The sequence below is a fragment of the Amblyraja radiata genome, chromosome 7, assembly GCF_010909765.2.
Source record: "Amblyraja radiata isolate CabotCenter1 chromosome 7, sAmbRad1.1.pri, whole genome shotgun sequence".
Lineage (NCBI taxonomy): Eukaryota > Metazoa > Chordata > Chondrichthyes > Rajiformes > Rajidae > Amblyraja > Amblyraja radiata.
Genome location: NC_045962.1, coordinates 68121795 through 68143347, shown reverse-complemented (window position 1 = coordinate 68143347; position 21553 = coordinate 68121795). Strand labels below are relative to the sequence as shown.

At 40.8% G+C, this 21553-nt stretch overlaps 1 protein-coding gene across 2 annotated transcripts in view; it reads left to right on the top strand.

Annotated features, from left to right (window-relative positions):
• The window catches only part of gtdc1 (glycosyltransferase like domain containing 1), a 305811-nt gene that overhangs the window by 69053 nt on the left and 215205 nt on the right, over positions 1 to 21553 (top strand). For both annotated transcript variants that reach the window (XM_033024711.1, XM_033024710.1), the window contains exon 2: positions 7062 to 7271. In XM_033024711.1, the coding sequence (XP_032880602.1) occupies positions 7093 to 7271 (179 nt within the window). In that variant the 5' untranslated portion in view covers positions 7062 to 7092. The remainder of the gene's footprint in view (positions 1 to 7061; positions 7272 to 21553) is intronic.

The following is a 21553-nucleotide window of genomic DNA, read 5'->3' as shown; positions in this document are numbered from 1 at the left end:
CTGAGGAAATGTGTTCTTTGAATCTATCAATGATTGAGCTAAAACCTGCATGTTTAAAATCAAATTATTTTATTGAAAGATTATAATTTAGAATAGTCCCGTTCAGATGTTAATTGCACAAAATTCTATTTTATTGGGAGTAAATTGTGCTCACAAACATTTCTAGGTGAAATCACAGCAATTGTGAACTTGGATCAGTCACTCAATGCATAATCCATGTCAGTGCATGATATCCTCGTATCAACCATATGACATGTTATTTTTCCCCCATTGTCTTTTCAGCAAATAGTGATAAAAGTTGGAACACACAGCTCTAACAGTCAAAGCACAGTCTCAGCTGAGCTAAGAGTTACATTCCTTAAAAAAAAGAAAATAAATTGCAAAGTTCTCAGGAACTGATTGAGTAGCCTGATACGCTCTTTGATAACATTGATTGCATTACGGAGAAGGCCTGCTTTTTTTTCTATATACTGCTGCCTTGATCCACAATTATTTCTGGGTAAAACATGAGCTTGCACCATCTCTGGCATTGTAATTAATGAAGGAATATGCTGGTTATTGGACCAACATAAACTAGACTGTTCCACTGAAGAAGCCAGTAGATTGGTATGCAGTAGGACAACGGCCTTTCCTGAAATAGTGGTCAGAGATAATGTGTTCATTAGGCTGGCCCTGAATCTCCAAACTATAGTAGTCAGCCCTTTCCCTGAAATGGCCCTGGAATGATGGTGTGGCTGGGTTTACATCAGGCAAGAGTAAGTAACTGGGGTGAAGCCACAGATGGAAGCAACAGAGCAGGAAATGATGGGATTCGGAGTGGAATGGGAGGTGAAGGGTGTCATGGGGAGGAAGGGAAAGCAAAGATTAATGAAGTAGGGCAAGGAAAAATAACATCGAAATATCTTTGGATGAGTATTGGGCGAGTACATGTGGATTGAGTTTGGCAAATCTTCTGAGAGTGTAATCTGTGCAGCAGAACCTAGTCTCCAGTCATCTTGGACCTCCTTGTGATTGCATTAATGTGTGTCAAGTCCATGTGGTAACTTGTGTGCGACAGCCATTCCACATTAGAAGATACTGTTTACAGTCATTATGCATTCTGTGAAAGCAATTCATCATCAAACCCAAGGGACTGTCTAAAGAGAAGCAAGTGACATAGTCATTTGGGGAAGTCCAGATGATGTGTAAAATTCCCTCACACCATAGTTTGTACATCCACCTACGCTGATTATAATACATGATGAATCCCCGGACCTGTTATTTAATTGACATAACAACATCTCTATATCTCTGATGTGTGTCATGTTGCTAAATAAATTCAATCCTCCATGTAAAGGATCTCCACTCTCCATGTAGAAAGGTCACTGACATAAGACACTGAGATTTCTTTTGCAGTTGCTGTATCGTATGGAGACTCTCAGTCCTGGAGAAGATCGTTGTGGCCACCTCCTTGCTGACTCTTCTTATAAGCCTCTCAGATCATCTGATCCTCCAGGAGCATGCCCTCCTGGTATGATCAGGACATGCAGGTCGCTTTTTATTTCGAGATACAGCGTGGAAACTGGCCCTTGGCGTCACCGATTCCATGCCGACCAGCGATCACCACACATTAATACAATCCTACGCACACTATAGACAATTTATACATACACCAAACCAACTAACCTACATACTGGTACGCCTTTGGAATGGGAGGAAACCAAAGATCTCAGAGAAAACCCACGCAGTTCACGGGGAGAAAGTACAAACTCCGTACAGACAGCACCCGTAGTTGGGATCGAACCTGGGACTTCGGCGCTGCAAAAGCTGTAAGGCATCAAGTCTACCACTGTGCCATTCTGTGAAGGTGTGAAGCTAGGAGCTGCTTTGAGTCATACAGCATGGAAACATATTTTGTTATTCATTGCCCTTTGAAATCTTTCTGCCAATATCACCATCTCCTTTGCCAAACCCATCATAGACTTTACCTTTTGTTCTCATCACCCTACTGCTTTTTCTGCAACTTGTTTCAGTTCTAATTTCTCTCAAATCTAATGAGAGAACATTAACCTGAAATGTTAACACTGTTTCTGTCTCCATAGAAGCTCTCTAACTTGCTGAACATTTCTCGCATCCTATTTTTATTTCAGATTTCTGACATCTGCAGTATTTGGCTTTTAGATTCCCTTTGTTCCTTTAAATGTATTTACCTTTTTTTGAGGGTCAGTGTAGGTTTGAGTGGGCAAATGTGGTAACAAGTAAGACAATAAATGTAATAACATTATTGCTTTTGTCCACTTGTGAACGAAGTTATTGAAGTGTACTAAAAGTCAAATGGAAATCAGTTGTGTGACCCAATTTGAATCACTTCAGCCAATAAAATAAATGTCTTTTCCAACACAAACTTCAGCTTCCTTGTGCTGGCCGGCCTATACTGAGTAGGCATCACTTTAATTTTAAACTTCTCATCCATGCTTTTTGCCTCCGTATCACTTTAACCTCTTGCACCCTACACCTCTCCACATTATGTTCCTCCACCATGGGCTTTTCTGATTTGTTTTGTCCCCCCCCCCACTTTGCTACCTGTGCTTTTTGCTGATTTGGTGCCATGTGTTTGCATTTTCTTCTTTTACCTCCCCATCCATCTGCTTTCCTCCTCTTTCATGATGCTCCTTAAAACTTATCTCTTTGATCAATTTTTTTGTCACAGATCCTAATATCTCCCGACACGGCTCAGTGTGGGATTTTGTCTGGTGGCAATCGTCTGAAGCGCTTTGCAATATTTCCTTCTATGTTAAAGGGTCAATATAAATAGTTCATGTTGGTATCAGTTAATAATGATTAGATTTTCCTTGCATGGTACGATGGATGGAAATAAAGGAACTGTGTCATGGGAACATGAAAGCACTTTGATAATTGCTGTAGGTACTCCAATTTGCGTAATAAACAGGGATTGAGTTGAATAGTACTTTAATTTGATCACCTCAATGATAGGGATCCAGTCACAAACAGCAAGTAATGAGCTTGCTAGAGGATCAAAGGACAGGAATCTCTCAGTGGCCATACATCTTGCATTGCCTATGTAAATCCTTAGGTATGCAAAATCATGTGCTTTGGTTTTAAGATATTTCTGCCCGAGGCAATAATGATACTTCATTGCAGAATTGTTTCACTGACAGAACCAAGCAGTTTTGAAGAGAATAATATCACATGAATCCATGTCATAAACATGAAGGGCTGATTTAACTATTGTAATTGATTTCTCATGATAGGCATTTTATTAAAACAGGATGAAAAGGCCAAACTTTAAAGCAAATTTCTAAGAGTTTGCAGAGTGTAATAACGTGCACACATATTCAGACAACATCCGGTCATCCTGGTGACACTAATAGAAAGGTATGTAATTATGCGATTTCCAGATGGGTGGGTGGGTGGCTGGCCAGCATTTAGCTACCAGACATCCTTTTTCTCATCAACTAAAGCATCCATCACTATGTATTTTTTACCTGTGTTGTTTTGCGGCTGGCTTAACGACACTGAGCACAGCAAAATGTAGGATTGAGATGGGAAGAATCATCCTCATACCTGTTACAACAAACAAGGACAGAGTATTTACACTCCATTTCTCTGTTTCCTTTAACACTAACGTAATTCGCTTGGTTCAATGGTACTCTGTGAATGCACTCATTTTATTTGCCCTGATACATTGTCACCAGTCATTTTCAGGTTCTGTTATTTTATTTTTTTCAAAGCAACACAAAATTGAACATCGAATTAAGAGAGATTTCTGAACCGAAGCGAAAATAAAATATTTTCGGATGTTTAATATTTGAATAGATAGACTGGCGGGAAGAGATAAATCATTTTAAAATCTGTGATTTATTATACAGTTAGAATTGGTATTATTGAGGCAATGATGAATTTAAAGATGATCATTATTAAAGAGATGTTATCTTTTTCTAATTTTATACAGATCATATTTCAGAATGGACACAATCTACATAAGCATTTGCAAATATAAGTCAGCCGTGTTGTTAAATGTTGCTTCTTTGAAAATACAATTTCAGTGTAGCACAATGCATTTTAAGATTCTATAAAATGATGGTGACTGATACATATAATTGCACAACCTTTACCTGAATTATCAAATTCAGTGCAGTAAACCAACTGTGGGGTACAATGGAATCTTTAATATTATAGCATGATTAATTTAAATGCTGTATCAAGTGAATTCAATGACTAAAGTAATCCTTAGGTGCATTGCTTATCGTCATACACACCTGCAAGTTCATTATTGTTCTTTATGAGGTGAGACAGGATGTAATCTAATAATACATTGCTGTGGAACTATTGCATTTAAAGTAATGGGCCATGGCATTATTGTTTTATGTTGGGATATAAATCATTTTTACAACAAAATAATATTTTAAATCTATTTGGAAATGTATATTTAACATAAAAATATATGTGTGTGTATGCTTGCCCACGCGCACACACACACTTTCATCTTTGTGAATGCACATAAAAAGGGTTGGGGAGAGACACTGAGACAAGGTAGCCAGAAAGGGCAAAGCTATTAAGTACTTAACACTACTTAGCAATAGTGCCATTTTGATCATATGAAGAGGTTATGTTTTGCATCACATAGCAGTGGTTGTCATTTTTAAGTTGGCACCTACCTGTTTTATTTGTTTTACCTTCAGACCCAGACACAACCAGGACGTTTGAATTTGGAATAAGCAAGCACCTGTGCTGAAACACCATGTGCCAATGCACACCATTGCATAATTCAGGTTTACAGCTATACATGATACTGAAGACCACTTAAATAATTGCACAGCTCTTCAGTCCAGTAGTGGAAACAATATACAATGCGCTCCATAATGTTTGGGACAAAGACCCATCATTTATTTATTTGTTTCTGTACTCCACGATTTGAGATTTGTAATAGAAAAAAATCACATGTGGTTAAAGTGCACATTGTCAGATTTTATTAAAGACCATTTTTATACATTTTGGTTTCACCATGTGGAAATACAGCTGTGTTTATACATAGTCCCCCCATTTCAGGGCACCTTAATGTTTGGGACACATGGCTGCATAGGTGGTTGTAATTGCTCAGGTGTGTTTAAATGCCTCCCTAATGCAGATATGAGAGAGCTCTCAGCTCTCTTTCCCCCAGTCTTTCCATCACCTTTGGAAATCCGCATGAGGACCAAAGTTGTGCCAATGAAAGTCAAATAATCCATTATGAGACTGAGAAACAAGAATAAAGCTGTTAAGAGACATCAGCCAAACCTTAGGCTTACCAAAATCAACTGTTTGGAACATCATTAAGAAGAAAGAGAGCACTAGTGAGCTTACTAATCGCAAAGGGACTGGCAGGCCAAGGAAGACCTCCGCAGCTGATGACAGAAGAATTCTCTATAATAAAGCAAAATCCCCAAACACCTGTCCGACAGATCAGAAACACTCTTCAGGAGTCAGATGTGGATTTGTCAATGACCACTGTCCGCAGAAGACTTCATGAACAGAAATACAGAGGCTACACTGCAAGATGCAAACCAATGGTTAGCTGCGAAAATAGGAGGGCCAGGTTACAGTTTGCCAAGAAGTACTTAAAAAAGCAACCACAGTTCTGGAGAAAAGGTCTTGTGGACAGATGAGACGAAGATTAACATATCAAAGTGATGGCAAGAGCAAAGTATGGAGGAGAGAAGGAACTGCCCAAGATCCAAAGCATACAACCTCATCTGTTAAACACGGTGGTGGGGGTGTTATGACCTGGGCATGTATGGCTGCTGAAGGTACTGGCTCACTTATCTTCATTGATGATACAACTGCTGATGGTCGGAGCATAATAATTCTGAAGTGTATAGACACATCCTATCTGCTCAAGTTTAAACAAATGACTGAAAACTCATTGGCCGGCGGTTCATTCTACAGCAAGACAATGATCCCAAACATACTGCTAAAGTAACAAAGGATTTTTTCAAAGCTAAAAAATGGTAAATTCTTGAGTGGCCAAGTCAATCACCCGATCTGAACCTAATTGAGCATGCGCTTTATATGCTGAAATGAAAACTGTAGGGGACTAGCCCGGCCAAAACAAGTATAAGCTAATACAGGCCTGGCAGAACATCACCAGAGAAGACACCCAGCAACTGGTGATGGCCATGAATCGCAGACTTCAAGCAGTCATTGCATGCAAAGGATATGCAACAAAATACTAAACATGACTACTTTCATTTAGATGACATTGCTGTGTCCCAAACATTATGGTGCCCTGAAATGGGGAACTATGTATAAACACTGCTGTAATTTCTACATGGTGACACCAAAAAGTGTAAAAATGGCCTTTATTAAAATCTGACAATGTGCACTTTAGCCACATGTGAATTTTTCTATTTCAAATCTCAAATTGGATAAGGATAAACTGTTTCTCGATGGACCAAAGAGTTTGTTGAGCATAGAACTTCTGGACTTGAACAACTTTCTTTGTGCATTTTAGTGCATTTTTAGTGGATTCTGGCTTTTAAAAAATAAAACTAAGGAATGACTATGGCACATGTTGCACCAAAGGATGAACTGATTTTGGGTTAAATCGATTGGAATATTACACACTGATAAATAAAGCAGCTTGACAGGGAAGGGCATTTAGTAATCAAAGCGCTGGAGTGAATCAGCGTGTGTGGAGAACATGGATAAGTAACGCTTTGGGTCGGGACCCTTCTTCAGATATAGATATAGCTCTTAGGGCTAACGGAATCAAGGGATATGGGGAGAAAGCAGGAACGGGGCACTGATTTTGGATAATCAGCCATGATCATATTGAATGGCGGTGCTGGCTCGAAGGGCCAAATGACCGCCTACTGCACCTATTTTCTATGTTGTATGTCTATGTTTCTATGTTTCAGATCTGGTGTTCTGCAGCTCATCTTGCAATATGCTTTCCAAAACGTGTCCTTGCTTCGTTTGGTTGCATGAGAAATAACAATTTTCAGTCCAGCTTGTTTTAAAATGAACACTTCCCTCTCACTTGCAATAACCGCTAACTTAAATTTGTTTTTGTTTACTCATAGGCAATTGTAGTGTGAGTATACCAGCGTCATTATGAGTGTCCTAATGATTGAAGCCTTTTATGGGGGATCACACAAGCAGCTGCTTGACCTACTTCAGGAGGAGATTGAGGAATGTTCCGTCTTTACCTTAGCAGCTAAAAAATGGCATTGGAGATCCCGTACTGCGGCTCTCTATTTCATGCAGACAATACCACCCAGTGAAAATTACAGGTATGTGAACAAAGGTAAGGGCTGCAATAACCCTCATTACCTCGTAGGTGGTTATTATGTGGAATAACCAAGTAATTCCTTCTATATCATTAACCCATCCATTCGTATTAACATAATTGTTAACTCTAACAGTTTTTGACACACGCCTGGCACTTTCTCTCGCACGTGCACCACAAACATATTCAAATATCTCCATGTAGGAAGCTGTTTATTTCTATTATGTTTTTGACATAGAAAGGCACATTATGGAATTAATGTATTTCATACCTATTCTAAAACTGCTCAGTTGAAAACTATCTCCATTGAATTCTAAGCACTTTTATGCTGTTTACTCTTGGATACTTTATTTTTCAATTTACAAACCAGATACAGAGGGTGTGCTGATGACATCATATGGGAACATATTCGGTGTGAATATTCAGTCTGACCTTGTCAGAAAGCTGAAATAATATATGCAATTGAAATGACAAGATTCTTGAAGACCCCTGGGTTAATGACCATCATTTGTTGTTAATTTGGCTCCCAAATGCTGCAGGGCTGAGGGATTTTCTCTTCACGTGATGATGTAATCAGAATCTATTGCTTAAATGGAAAACACTTTGCGGTAAAACAAAAAGAACAAAGATACTGAGAAAATATTTCCTTCTGATGTACATTAATAGTGCTATTTCCCCACGATCAATTAAAAACAATTTTTAAAAAAACTACATCTTAATCACCACATTATGATTGTTGGGTTTGTTGTGAATGTAATCGCGCATCACTACCTTAGCCATCACGCTGTTTCAAGATTGCTAACACGTGGACTGAAATTCCAATAATTCAATCACATAAACTTTAAAGTTGATGCATAATGACATCAAATTTTAGCTGTCCATGTTATCTATGATATTTAAAAAAAATCTATATTCGTGGTGGGATTTGTTCTTTTGAGCTACAACGAGTGCTGCCCTATTTCAGTAGTTCATTATTGACCTCCACCTGGAGCTAATTTAACTTTAAGTTAACCAGATGTAGCTTCTGAGAATCACCATTCTTCTTAAAAAGCAAAGTTCGAGTCCTATTCTTGTTTTAAGTTTGTCCAGCGAGTATTGTGAAGGCAGAATTGTGCTGGGTTTCAGTGAGATTGCTGAATGCTATTTCGTGCCAAACAACATTAACAATTTGAAAATGAAATTGAACACGTCAAGCAATAGAAATAATGTTGCAGATGTAGTAAGAGCAAACAGATCAAGTCTATGTGAACGGCGTTGAACAAAATAGTTTGTATCAAGCAAGTTTATTTTTGTTTCCTGTAATTTTGTCCAATTAATATGTCAGAAATTTAATTCCTTAAATTTGCCTCCTTTACCATTCACCAAAGCAATCGATCTCTTTCTTAAACTCCCTGCTGTGGTAAGGTGCAAGGGCACTATTGGTTGAGGATGTTTCCTTTCTTAGTAAATTACAGCCTTGTCTCATTTGATATTTTCTCCACCTAATCCTGTTGAGATTTCTTTAAAAAAAGAAGCAGTTTTTGGATTATGCAGAACAAGGAGATACTCCCAGTGTTCTGCTTTGATAAAGCTTACCAGCAATTAAGGTTTTGTAACTCATGATGCCTCGTTTTCTAAGTAGTGAGGAAATACTTAATAAACAGGGAAAATATTTATGTGTAGGAAGGAGATGCAGATGCTGGTTTACACCGCAAATAGACACAAAATGCTGGAGTAACTCAGTGGACAGGCAGCATCTATGGATAGAAGGAATGGGTGCCGTTTCGGGTCGAGACCTTATTTAATCTGTTTACTTTATAGTAGTACCTTGAGTATATTATTTATGACACACCCTCTATTTAGTTACTAGAAACTATTTGGAGGAAACATTTACCATCAAAGGTATTTCTGGCTTCCTTATTTATCTGTGCCAGTAACTGCTATCTGTCATGAAAGCACTAAAGTCATAGTGTCACTGTGCCATGTACAGCAGTGAAAAATGGCCCTTCGGCCCACCTTGCCCCTGCTGACCAAGTTGGCATACTAGGCTAGTCACATTCGACTGCATTCAGCCCATAGTCCTATATACCTTTACTATCCATATATCTGTGGAAATGTCTCGTAAAAGTCATAATTGTATCAGCTTCTAGAGCTTCTTCTGACAGCTCTTCCAAAAAAAGTTGCCTTCAGGTCACTCTTAACTCTCTCTCTTCTTGCCTTATTCCTGTGCCCTCTCGTTCTAGTAACCTCCACCTGCGGAAAAAAATGTTGAACATTAACTTTGTCCATATTCCTCATGACCATGTGTACCTCAATAAGGTCACCACACAGCCTGCTACACTCCAAATAAAAAAAAGTCCCAACCTATCCAATGTCTCCCTTTAATTCAAGCCTACACTCCCAGGTAACATCCTGGTAAATCTCTTCTGCACCTTCTCCACCCCAATGATATCCTCCCTTTAGCTCGGCGACTAGAATTGCACACTGTGCACAAGTGTGGACCAATTTTGTTACTCTATATTTCCAAATGATGGCAAGAGTCCAAAATACCTTCTTCCCTGCAATATCTACTTGACTTGCCAATTTTAGGGAACTGTGCACCTGTACTCCCAGATCTCTCTGTCCTACAATGCTCTCCAGGGCTCCGCCATTTACTGTGTAAGTCCTGCCCTGGTTTCATATACCAAATTGCAACACCTGAAAGGGGAAAATTTGTCAGAATTAAATTCCATTTACCACTCTATGGACCACCTTCCCAGCTGATCTAGATCCTGGTGCGAAACTATGATATTTATTATATCACCATTTTCTTTTTCCATTGGGGATACAATAGCTCCTGTCTTTAGGGGAACCAAATTAGTACTACATCTAGTACTAGCAGATGAAAAGATAGAAATATATTCTTCAATCGGATAGCTCTAGTATCCCACATGGGTGAGTGAGCTTTGATTTAATACAAGAATGGCTGCGTGAGTGTTTTTTTGGATTCATGATAGGAAAGGATTGATGGAGCGATCTGTGTTTAAGATTTTAAACACATTAGGAGAATTGGGAATTTGAGGCTGTTCTCTTTCCTTCAATCCCCTAGCATCAAGTACAACTCTACCATATGAAGTTATGCTGCAGTGCTGTAAAACCTTTATAGAGGATACACAATGGGGGGCAGTGGTATGTTTTTGTGAAGAACCAAGGCCAAGTGGTGTGTCTGTTTTGTACCATGGGTGTTATTTTTTTTCATTGTGGCTTGTTAAAATTGCTTATGAATAGTTTCTTTAAGAAATTTGTTTTATTGGCAAAGCAGAGCCAGAGGTGCCAGTGGAATGCTCCATTTCAAGCTTTGGTTGTGCAGGTTTACTCGCTGGTTCAGAGCATGGTGCTGATTTGTGCTAGTGGTTTGTGTTGGTAATTTGTACATTTCAAAAGGTTTTGTTTTTTTAAATTAAAAATAAACTGCTTTTATTATTCTGATTATTTTTCCAATCTGCCGGAGAACGGTTCTACAGTTTAATCATAGCACCTCCCACAGTGGGCCGGTATTTCTGGAAATGGGCTGGATTACTGTTCAAGCAAGCTTATAAAGTGGCCCCATGCTAGGCCACCAGCCAGTCGTTGGGAACACTGTGCTTTATATTTGTGGGGAGTGAGCTCTCCCACATACCTTTTACATAAAAAATTAAATTGTACATGAAACATGCTTTTAAGAGCTTGATGGTGAGAGTTCAAACCATGAAGGGCAAGAATATGGGAGTAAGGAAACCTGGATGATGAGAGAAATTGAAGCTACAGTCAGGAAAAAGGTAGAGGCATAGGCGAGGCATAGGCAGCTGGGATCAAGTGTATTCTTGCCCGAGTATAGGGGGCTGAGCAGCATACCCAAGAAGGGAACCAGGAGGGCGAAAGGGGGAAATATAAGATTTGGGTGAATTCAAAGGTGTTTTATGTACATTAAGGGAAAGAGTGTTCAGTTCTGTTCAGTTTTAGTTTATTGTCACGTGTACCGAGGTACAGTGAAAAGCATTTTGTTACGTGCAAACCAGACAGCGGAAAGACCATGCATGATTACAATCGTGGATTACAAGAGAGAGACCGGCGGGGTCATAACATCGGAGGCTTGGATTGCCTCAGCGCAGAGGGAAAGCAAGGAGGGAAGAGACAATGACTTTGGGACTTTAAACTGTGTTGAGTGTTTGTTATTTATTCTATGTTATGACTGCAGGCTAAACCATATTGTTTGTTCTGTTTTTGTTTTTGTCTTTTGTTTTTACCTTGTTTGGGATGTGTTTACCTTGTGTGGGACTAAAGATGGAAATTAGCTACTGGCTACAATCTTGCATATTACATGCAAATGTTTATTAATATGCACTGTCCCTAATAAAATCAATTAAAAAAAAAAAAATTTAAATTAAAAAGAATAGGGTTTCTCAGAAACCAAAGCAGTCATCTATGCGAGGAGCTGCAGGAGATGAGCAAAATTTTCAATGAGGATTTCTCCTTTTGTTACTGTGGAGAAAAACATCAAGACTGGGGATCATGGGACAGTTCAAGTTTTGGGACCCTTTTACTTGTACGTCAGATTTCCAGTCACTTTGAGGAGTAAGTAGGAAGCACATGTATTTCAGCCAGTATCACCTGCTACAAATTTTCCTCTGGGAACAAAATCATGATTATATCCGCTACAAAAGAAAAAGTTGTCATTTGGGCAATGAAGTATTTCTGCTTGTAATATACTAATACAGAGAGTGCCTCACAAAGGAAGATTTAATGCAAAAAGCTGGAGTAACTCAGCGGGTCAAACTTGTTCTGAAGAAGGATCACCCATTCATTCTATTCAGAGATGCTGCCAGTTCCACTAAGTTACTCCTGCATAGTGTGTCTATCTTCGGTGTAAACCAGCATCTGTAGTTCCTTCCTATAGAACTGTTTCTACAGTGATCACCCGAGTAAGCTTGCCAGCTTTGATTGGGCAAATGCCCTTCTGCCTCCAATCAGTCAGTCACTCATTAGTTTTAGTTTAGTTTAGAGATATTGTGTGGAAACAGGCCATTTGGCCAACTGAGTATGTGCCGATCAACAATCATCCAGTACACTAGTTCTATCCTGCACTCTAGAGACCTTTTACAGAAGCCAATTAATCTACAAACCTGCATGTCTTTGAAATGTGGGAGGAAAGCCGGAGCACCCAGAGAAAACCCACACGGTCCGAGGGAGAACGTACAAACTGCATACAGACAGCACCTCCAGTCGTGATTGAATTCTGGTGCTGTTAGGGAGCACCTCTACCACTACGCCACTGTGCCACCCTAATGACATTCTGCCTCTTAGATTTGTGAAGCTGTCAGGTCTTTACATCAATCAACAATGGCTTTCATGGTTATCATCAGGGCTGTTTAATAATAGTATTTCAAATTCATCACCATCTGCTGAGGTAGGATTTGCACACAGACCGTAAGACTTTGTGCTGGTATATAGATTATTATTCCAGTGATTGTACCACTGCACCCTCACATCCTTTGCTTGCAGCAAATATGCAGGACGTGTGCGGACGTGGCGCTGACGGACGAGAGGCCGGAGCAAAGAAGTCGAAGCCAAAGAACGGAATGGAAACGAGGCCGAAACGACAATAAACCGAAAGGGTCCGAAGACGAAACGCCTAAGGATGGGACGCCTAAATGCAAACTGACTGAAAGGGCGGGACACCTAAAACCCAAGGAACCGAAAAGCTGCGTCGCCTAAAAGCAAACTTACCGATTGGCCGCTCTGTCGAAACGCCACCTACCCGAAAGGCGGCGTCGCCTACAGGCCAAAGGATCGACTGCCGCTCAACAGAAAAGTCCAATTACGGACTTGACGTTGTCGGGGGGCGGGACTTGTCAGCGATTGGTCCAGACCCCCGCGTCCATCACATCACTGTGAAGGCATGAACATTGCCCCAAAACTCCTCTCCACCCAACCTGCAGCCCGCAGTGGGTTGCCGTGGGAGAGTGGGGGCTGTCCTCTCCCACGGCAATCCTCGACCTTGAAGTGACTGAGAATACGGTCCCCCCCCCCCCCCCCCCCAACACCCCGCATAAAGACAATAAAAGACCTACAAAACAAAACTTTTTGACAGACTAAAAATTAAAAAAAGGATGAAAGGGCGAACAGCTGCAGGCGAGGCAGCCATACTCAACGGCGCCACACTCCGAGGTGATACAGCGTGGAATCAGGCCCTTCGGCCTACCAAGTCTGCACCGACCAGCGATCCCCACATATTAACACGAGGGAAAATTTACAATTATACTAAGCCAATTAACCTACAAACCTCTTTGGAGTGAGAGGAAAACAGAGAACCCAGAGAAAACCCACATAGATCACAGGGAGAACGTACAAACTCCGTACAGACAAGCACCCGTTGTCAGGATCGAACCCCGGTCTCTGGCGCTGTAAGCCAGCAACTCTGCTGCTGCGCTATCATGATTTTTGTTTAAACAATAAATATGTTTCTAGTCATTAAACAAAGAAGATATTTGCATTATACTGTTGCTAATCATCTCACAGATGCTTTGCATATGTTATTAGGTGTAACTGTTATGTTCGTAAACATGACAACTAATTTACATGTAGTAACATCCCACAAACAGTAAACACAATTAAAGCAGACAAAAGGACTTCAGATGCTGGAATAGTGATCAAAAAAACACAATGCTCTGGAGTAACCAAACTGGCCAGTGGCATCAATGGAGAACGTGGATAATAAATGTTTCGGTTCAGGACCCTTCTTTAGATTGTTTTAAATGGCCCTTGGTGAGTTGGCATTAGCTACTAGGGCACCAGATTAGTCGGAACAGAAATTTAATCTTTTACATCCAATGAACATGTCAGTACACTTAAGACTGAGATGAGGAAAAACTTTTTCACCCGGAGAGTTTTCTGTCCCAGAATTCTCTGCCACAGAAGACAGTGGAGGCCAATTCACTGGATGTTTTCAAGAGAGAGTCAGATTTAGCTCTTAGGACTAAAGGAATCAAGGGATATGGGGAAAAAGCAGGAACGGGATACTGATTTTGGATAATCAGCCATGATCATATTGAATGGCGCTGTTAGCTCGAAGGGCCGAATGGACTACTCCTGCACCTATTTTCTATGTTTCTATGTACTATTGCTCTAAGGATGTAACATGATTTCACTACTGTAGGAACCAGTCACCTGATATTTTTAATTGCATTTTCTTTTGAATGAACCTTGAAAATGATCATGTCTGCTTAAATTCAAATCAATGCAAACTTTAGTCGAGATATTTCCTAATGTCAGTGGTACATGGAATGTATATTTCCTATGCAGCCCTCCTGTTGGAACATTGCTGGGGATTAGACTATGTTGCCTTGGGTGATGCCCATCGACAGGTAGACTCTGTACAGCATAATTCAGCCAGCACAGCATCAGATTGTTAGGTCCATAAATAAATTACTTGCTATCTGTAGTCCTCCCTTAGTTAATTAAGGGCCTGACCCACCAGCGCGGCAAGCGTGACCTAACGTGGTCGCTTGAGCCGTACGGCCTCACGGGGCCGGTCCCACTTCGATCGCCAGAGCCGTACGGACCTGTGCGGGGCTGGTCCCCACATCGCGCGGGGCTCCGAGAAACTGACAATGTCCAAAATCTCCGCGCGACAACGGCCTGTCGGCCCGCAGCCGCATTGAGGCCATACGCATTGTCTAGACGCCGTACGCAGCGCCTTGACGCCGTACGCCTAGGACGTGGCGTTACGCGATGACATCACCGCCCGGCGTGCCGTTGCGTGATGACGTAACCGCCCGACGCCGTGCGACGTCCAAATTCAGTCGGCCCGCCTCCTGCCCAGCTGATAGGTGAGTATGATGTCGGGACCAGCCCCGCACAACTCCAGACGGCTCCGCAGTTGGAAGTGGGACCGGCCCCGCGAGGCCTTACGCCTCCAGCCACCACGTTTGGTCACGCTAGACGCATGCAATCGCATGCTGGTGGGACAGGCCCTTTAGTTTTGTTTATTGTCACGTGTACCGAGGTACAGTGAAAAGCTTTTGTTGTGTGCTAACCAGTCAGCGGAAAGACAATACATGATTACAATCGAAACATGATAAGGGAATAACGTTTAGTGCAAAGTAAAGCCAGTAAAGTCTGATCAAAGATAGTCCGAGGGTCATCGATGAGATAGATAGTAGTTCAGGACTGTTCTCTTCACCACTTCATCACCACCTCATTCTGCCCTCACAACCAACCCCAGCGATCCCAACCTCAAACTGGTTTTTACTTTTCTCAACAACATGTGACAGTCTTTCTTCTAGTATCTCCCGGATCACCAAATAGTGGTCTCCCCCTCGATCCATCCCATCAAAAAGTGCTGATCTTCCTCCTGGTTAATCTGATTATCAAATACTAGTTTCTTCCCTCAGTCTCTCCTATTAACAAGGGTCAATAATAAGTGCTGGTGTCTTCTCTGATCCCCTGATCTGATCTCTCACTCTCTTTTGATCGTTTCCTTGGTCCCTCTCTGGGTCTATCCTATCACCAAGTTCTGGTTTTTTCTCCGTTTTTGTCTAAGCCTATTTCTGGCCTCATCCTCTCGTTACTCCAATTATGAAGTATTGGGCACTCTCTCCACCCCATCTTTCTGATTGCTGAGTGCTAGTATCTGTCTCTCCTCGTATCTGTCCAATCACCATGTGCTGGCCATTTCTTTGATCATTCCTATCATCAAATGCTGATCCCTTGATCTGTCACATCACCTTGTGCCAGTCTTTCCTGATCCCTCAGAAGGCAATTTCTCTCTTGATCATAACTACACCCCATGTTAATATCATCCCCACAACATGCCTCAAACCAAATTCTTGACTTGATTTTCTTGATTTTCCAAGTGCACCTTATTTCTCCCGTGTCCCAACAACGTGTGTGTTGGTATGTTAATTGCTTGCTGTAAATTGCCCATGGTGTGTTAGGGAATGGTAAACTCTTTGGGGAGTTGAAGAGAATGCAGGGCAAATTAAAACAGAATTAACAAAGGGTTAGTTTAAATGGGTATTTAATGGTTGGTGCAGAGTAGATGGATTAAAAGTCCCATTTTCCATGCTATATCTCTCAACGACTATTGCTCTGTAGGGTGTATGAGAATATCTGGGCTTCAATATGTCCAATAAATAAGGATGGAGTGTGGTCTCATATCACTGTTAGGTGGATGTATAAACCAATTTGAACCAATTAATTTTGTTATATATCTTGAAAATTAGTTTATATTGAAATAAGCAAGCTCCTTATCTTTTCCTCATCACTTTTTTTCTAAATCTTGCCACTTGGAGCCATTTTCCGATTTACAATTTTTTGAATCTCAATACTCCCTCCCCTCCCTATGTTGCTTTGACAAATTAACGATAAACTTTAAAATGAAGAGACCTTCAGAGCAAGTGGGTGAGATTATTTGGTACTTGACTCCTGAAGTAACTGGGATACATGTCAATTTCCCAGTGAAGACAATGTCCAAATGTAATTCAAAAGTGGACTTGGTTCTTCAAAGAATTAAGACATCATGTCTTCATGTCTTCGGTGGGCACTTAACTTTCCTCCAAATACACATACAGAAATCATCAAGCTTTATTTCACCCCCCCCCCCCCCCCCCCTCCTTTGGGCGTACCCTCCATCGGTTATTTAAAGACTTTATTCAGAACAATTTCTTCAGCAGGTTTAGTTTGCATTATCAATTACTAAACTCTTCAAAGTAAGGTGACTAACAGCATTGTGTGGGAGGGGGAAACCCCTATCCTCACCGGACCATGCTTTTACCGTTATTCTTGCCTGAATACACCATATTTGTTGGCACAATATAAAAACAGTTTGAATAGGTTTCAATGTCGAATTTGTCATCCGGAGAAAAATGACCTCAATATACTCACCTACGTAGAGTGTATTTCAATTGCATTGCTAAAAAAAAATCTCTAGTGAAATGCTGTGGTTATGGTTTTGAGGACAGTTTTTTTTTCTTCACTCTTTTAGAATGAAAGACCTCATCCCACCAATTTTTTGCGTTATATATTTGAAATAGTTTTTCAGCTGAACAGGTGGGGACTTTATTTTAAACTTTGAAAAGTTGTAGCAGAACCAAGTTTGACTAAGAGGGAGCACATGGCACAAACCTTGAAAAAATTACAGAGACATTTCCACAACAGAAATACCAGAAAACCACCAGGTTTAATAATGATTTCCTGTCATTAAATATTTGTGTCACATGTGTCTGCCCACTGACTTGGCAATACTGTTGTTTAACATCTTGTAGAGTGAAACTGCACTCGGATTAAGCTCAAGGATGTTGTTGGGTATCTGATGGCTTACAATTTTTTTTCTCTTTTACTCATGAGGCTGCTTTACTAATTGCTGCAGCAGCTTCTGAATTAATTATGTAAAGTAGCAGTACGAGTTCTGTTTTACATTCATCATATTTATTTGATATTGTATTGCTTCAACAAAGAACGAGGAGTTTATGATTAATAAGGGGGAATTTCTCTATTACCTGTTTCTTTGAAATCAGTATCAGCATTTGCAAATGCTTAATTCCAGTTCCTTTTTAGTGATACATATACTGATGGAAATTCTGACTAAGAAGATAGGTGAAAATGATTGAACGCTTAACATTTCACACGGTTTATGAAAGATTTGGCTGAACGGAATGACACGGGGTTGACCTCGCTGATTTTTGTGGGGTCAGCCCTAATTATTTATGCATGATAAAATACTGGCCCTGATTCAGCCTGTTACCAGGAGTTCACCTAAGTGGGTAGGGAGAGGCAGTTAATTGGCACATCATCAGCGCTTAAAGGATTGCAGAACATACTTGGCTGGATGAGGTGCCACAGATCATTTAATTCTTTACTAAGAGTGGAACGTGTAATGTTTTGTTCTTTCCAAAATGAATGAAGAAGCAAAGTAAAACTTGGAGATAGTAAAGAGTGTTGATGGACAAGTGACGTAATATATAAAGCTTGCCATAACTGATGACCTGCATGTGTTTCAGCAAGAGGTGTTTGCACGGTGGTTGGTTCCCAAAAGAAACATGTATTATGCGAGAGAGGAAATGGAATCAGTTGTGAATAGTGGCTTACAGGAATAAAATAGGAAGGTTGCACACTTAAGTTATCAGATTTATGTTCTATTCGTATGCCTGTAGGGCATACATTTAGTCCGCAACGCAATTGAACTTTTTAGTAAACTAACATAAAAAGGTTGCCCCAAAGGTTCCTTTTAAATCTTTACTCTCCCACCTTAAACCTATGCCCTCTAATTCTTGATTTCCCCTCTCCTGGGAAAAAGACTCTATTCCCAATCTATTCTCCTCATGATATTATTCAACTCTGTATGATCAACCTTCAGCCTTCTGTACTCCAAGGAATAAAGTTCTAGCCAGCCCAATCCCTCCCTACTGCTCATGTCTTCAATTCCTGGCAACATCCTCCTTAAATCTTCTCTGCACACTATCAAGTTTAATCTTTCCTACGGCAGGGTGTCCAAAACTGAACACAATACTCCAAATGTGGTCTCACCAACACCTTATACAATTGCCACATAATGTCAAGGATGAGTCGCACCCTGGCCAATCCCTCTTCTCCCCTCTCAGGCAAAAGGTATAGAAGTGTGAAAACGCACACCTCCAGATTCAGGAACAGTTTATTCCCAGCTGTTATCAGGCAACTGAACCATCCTAACACAACTAGAGAGCCGTCCTGAACTACTATCTACCTCATTGGAGACCCTCCGACTCTTGATCAGACTTCACTGGCTTTATTTGAACTAACCATTATTCCCTTTATCATGTATCTGCACACTGTAAATAGCTCGATTGTAATCATGTATTATCTTTCAGCTGACTGGTTAGCACGCAACAAACACTTTTCACTGAACCTCGGTACACATGACAATAAACTAAACTAAACCAACTTCTATATTTATCTCCCTGAGTGATAATGGCCAATGTGCCATAAGCGACCATCACTACCCTATCTACCTGTAACACCACTTTTTGGGTAATATGTACTAATATTCTTAAATCCCTCTGCTCTACGACACTCCCTATTGCCCTAAAGATTATTGTGAAGGTCCTGACCTAGTATGAGTTCCAAAAATTCAACATATTACACATATCTGAATTATACTCCATAGCCCACTTGCCCAGCTATTCGAGATCCCTCTGTATTACTTGATAACCATCTTCACCATCTACAAAACCACCTGCTTTAGTGTCAATTTCAAACTTTATAATCATGCCTGTATACACTCATCCAAATCATTGATAAAGATGACAAACTACATGACCCAGCACTGATCCCCGAAGCATACCACCAGTCACAAACCTCCATTTTGAAAAAATAACCTTCCACCATCACACTCTGCTTCCTTCCATGAATCCAGTTCTGTATCCTGGCACTTAGCTCTCCATGGACCCCATACGATCTGGTCTTCCTCAATGGCCTACCATATGGAACCTTATCAAAGGTTTTGCTGAAGTCCATGCGGACTACAGTGCCCTCCGTAATGTTTGGGACAAAGACCCATCATTTATTTATTTGCCTCTGTACTCCACAATTTGAGATTTGTAATAGAAAAAAATCACATGTGGTTAAAGTGCACATTGTCAGATTTTATTAAATGGTATTTTTATACATTTTGGTTTCACCATGTAGAAATTACAGCTGTGTTTAAACATAGTCCCCCCATTTCAGAGCACCACAATGTTTATGACACATGACTGGTGTTTGTAAATACCTTCTTAATGCAGGTATAAGAGAGCTCTCAGTACATAGTCTTTCCTCCAGTCTTTCCATCACCTTTGGAAACTTTTTTTGCTGTTTATCAACACGAGGACCAAAGTTGTGCCAATGAAAGTCAAAGAAGCCACTATGAGACTGAGAAACAAGAATAAAACTGTTCGAGATATCAGATAAATCATTAAACTTACCAAAATCTACTGTTTGGAACATCATTAAGAAGAGAGAGAGCACTGGTGAGCTTACTAATCGCAAAGGGACTGGCAGGCCAAGGAAGACCTCCACAGCTGATGATGGAAGAATTCTCTCTATAATAAAGAAAAATCCCCAAACACTCTTCAGGAGTCAGGTGTGGATTTGTCAATGACCACTGTCTGCAGAGGACTACATGAACAGAAATACAGAGGCTACATTGCTGATGCAAACCTCTGGTTTGTTGCAAAAATAGGGTGGCCAGGTTAGTTTGCCAAGAAGTACTTAAAAGAGCAACCACAGTTCTAGAAAAAAGGTCTTGTGGACAGATGAGACGAAGATTAACTTATATCAGAGTGATGGCAAGAGCAAAGTATGGAGGAGAGAGGGAACTGCCCAAGATCCAAAGCATACCATCTCATCGGCTGAACACGGTGGTGTGAGTGTCATGGCCTGGGCATGTATGGCTGCTGAAGGTACTGGCTCACTTATCTTCATTGATGATACAACTGCTGATGGTAGTAGCATAATGAATTCTGAAGTGTATAGACACATCCTACCTGCTCAAGTTTAAACAAATGCCTCAAAACTCATTGGCCGGCAGTTCATTCTACAGCAAGACAATGAGGGCTTAAACATCGGGCCGTCCATAGCGGCGACTACAGAGGGTGAACAAGGGGGGAAGAGGACCGTCTGAGCTGTATTGCCTTCTACCACAATGCTGTGGTGGATGTCTGTGTTGAATTATGTTGTATATTATGTCCTTTTTTAATTGTAACGCTGCATGGTAAATTCATTTCACTGCACGTTATGGTGCATGTGACAAATAAATTTGAACTTGAACTTGGTCCCAAAACATACTGCGGAAGCAACGAAGGAGTTTTACAAAGCTAAAAAATGGTCAACTCTTGAGCACAATTGAGCATGTCGTTTATATCCTGAGTTTTTTGTTAAGCATGCTCTTCCAGGAATGCTGCCTTTCCTAAGTTACTCCAGCCTTCTGTGTATATCCCAGCTGTCAATACCTGTTCGATGCTTGCGTTTTCCTAGCAAGAGCCTCAATTTCTCATTAACCTGGAAGAATGCTTATATTCTTAGTCATCTGAAGCCCCACCCAGCTTGACAAATGGCTTCCTCGATTCTGGGGAACCCCTGCTGATCGATCAAGGGATTTTCTGATTCATTGGGGCCCATCTTCTGCTGTTTTGCATCCAGTGCTGCCACGCGTTTTGTCCATTTTGTGAAGACTCGGCAGATCTCGGAAAAGAACAGCAGATGTTTCATCGAAAATAGGTGCAGGAGTAGGCAATTCGGCCCTTCGAGCCAGCACTGCCATTCAATATGATCATG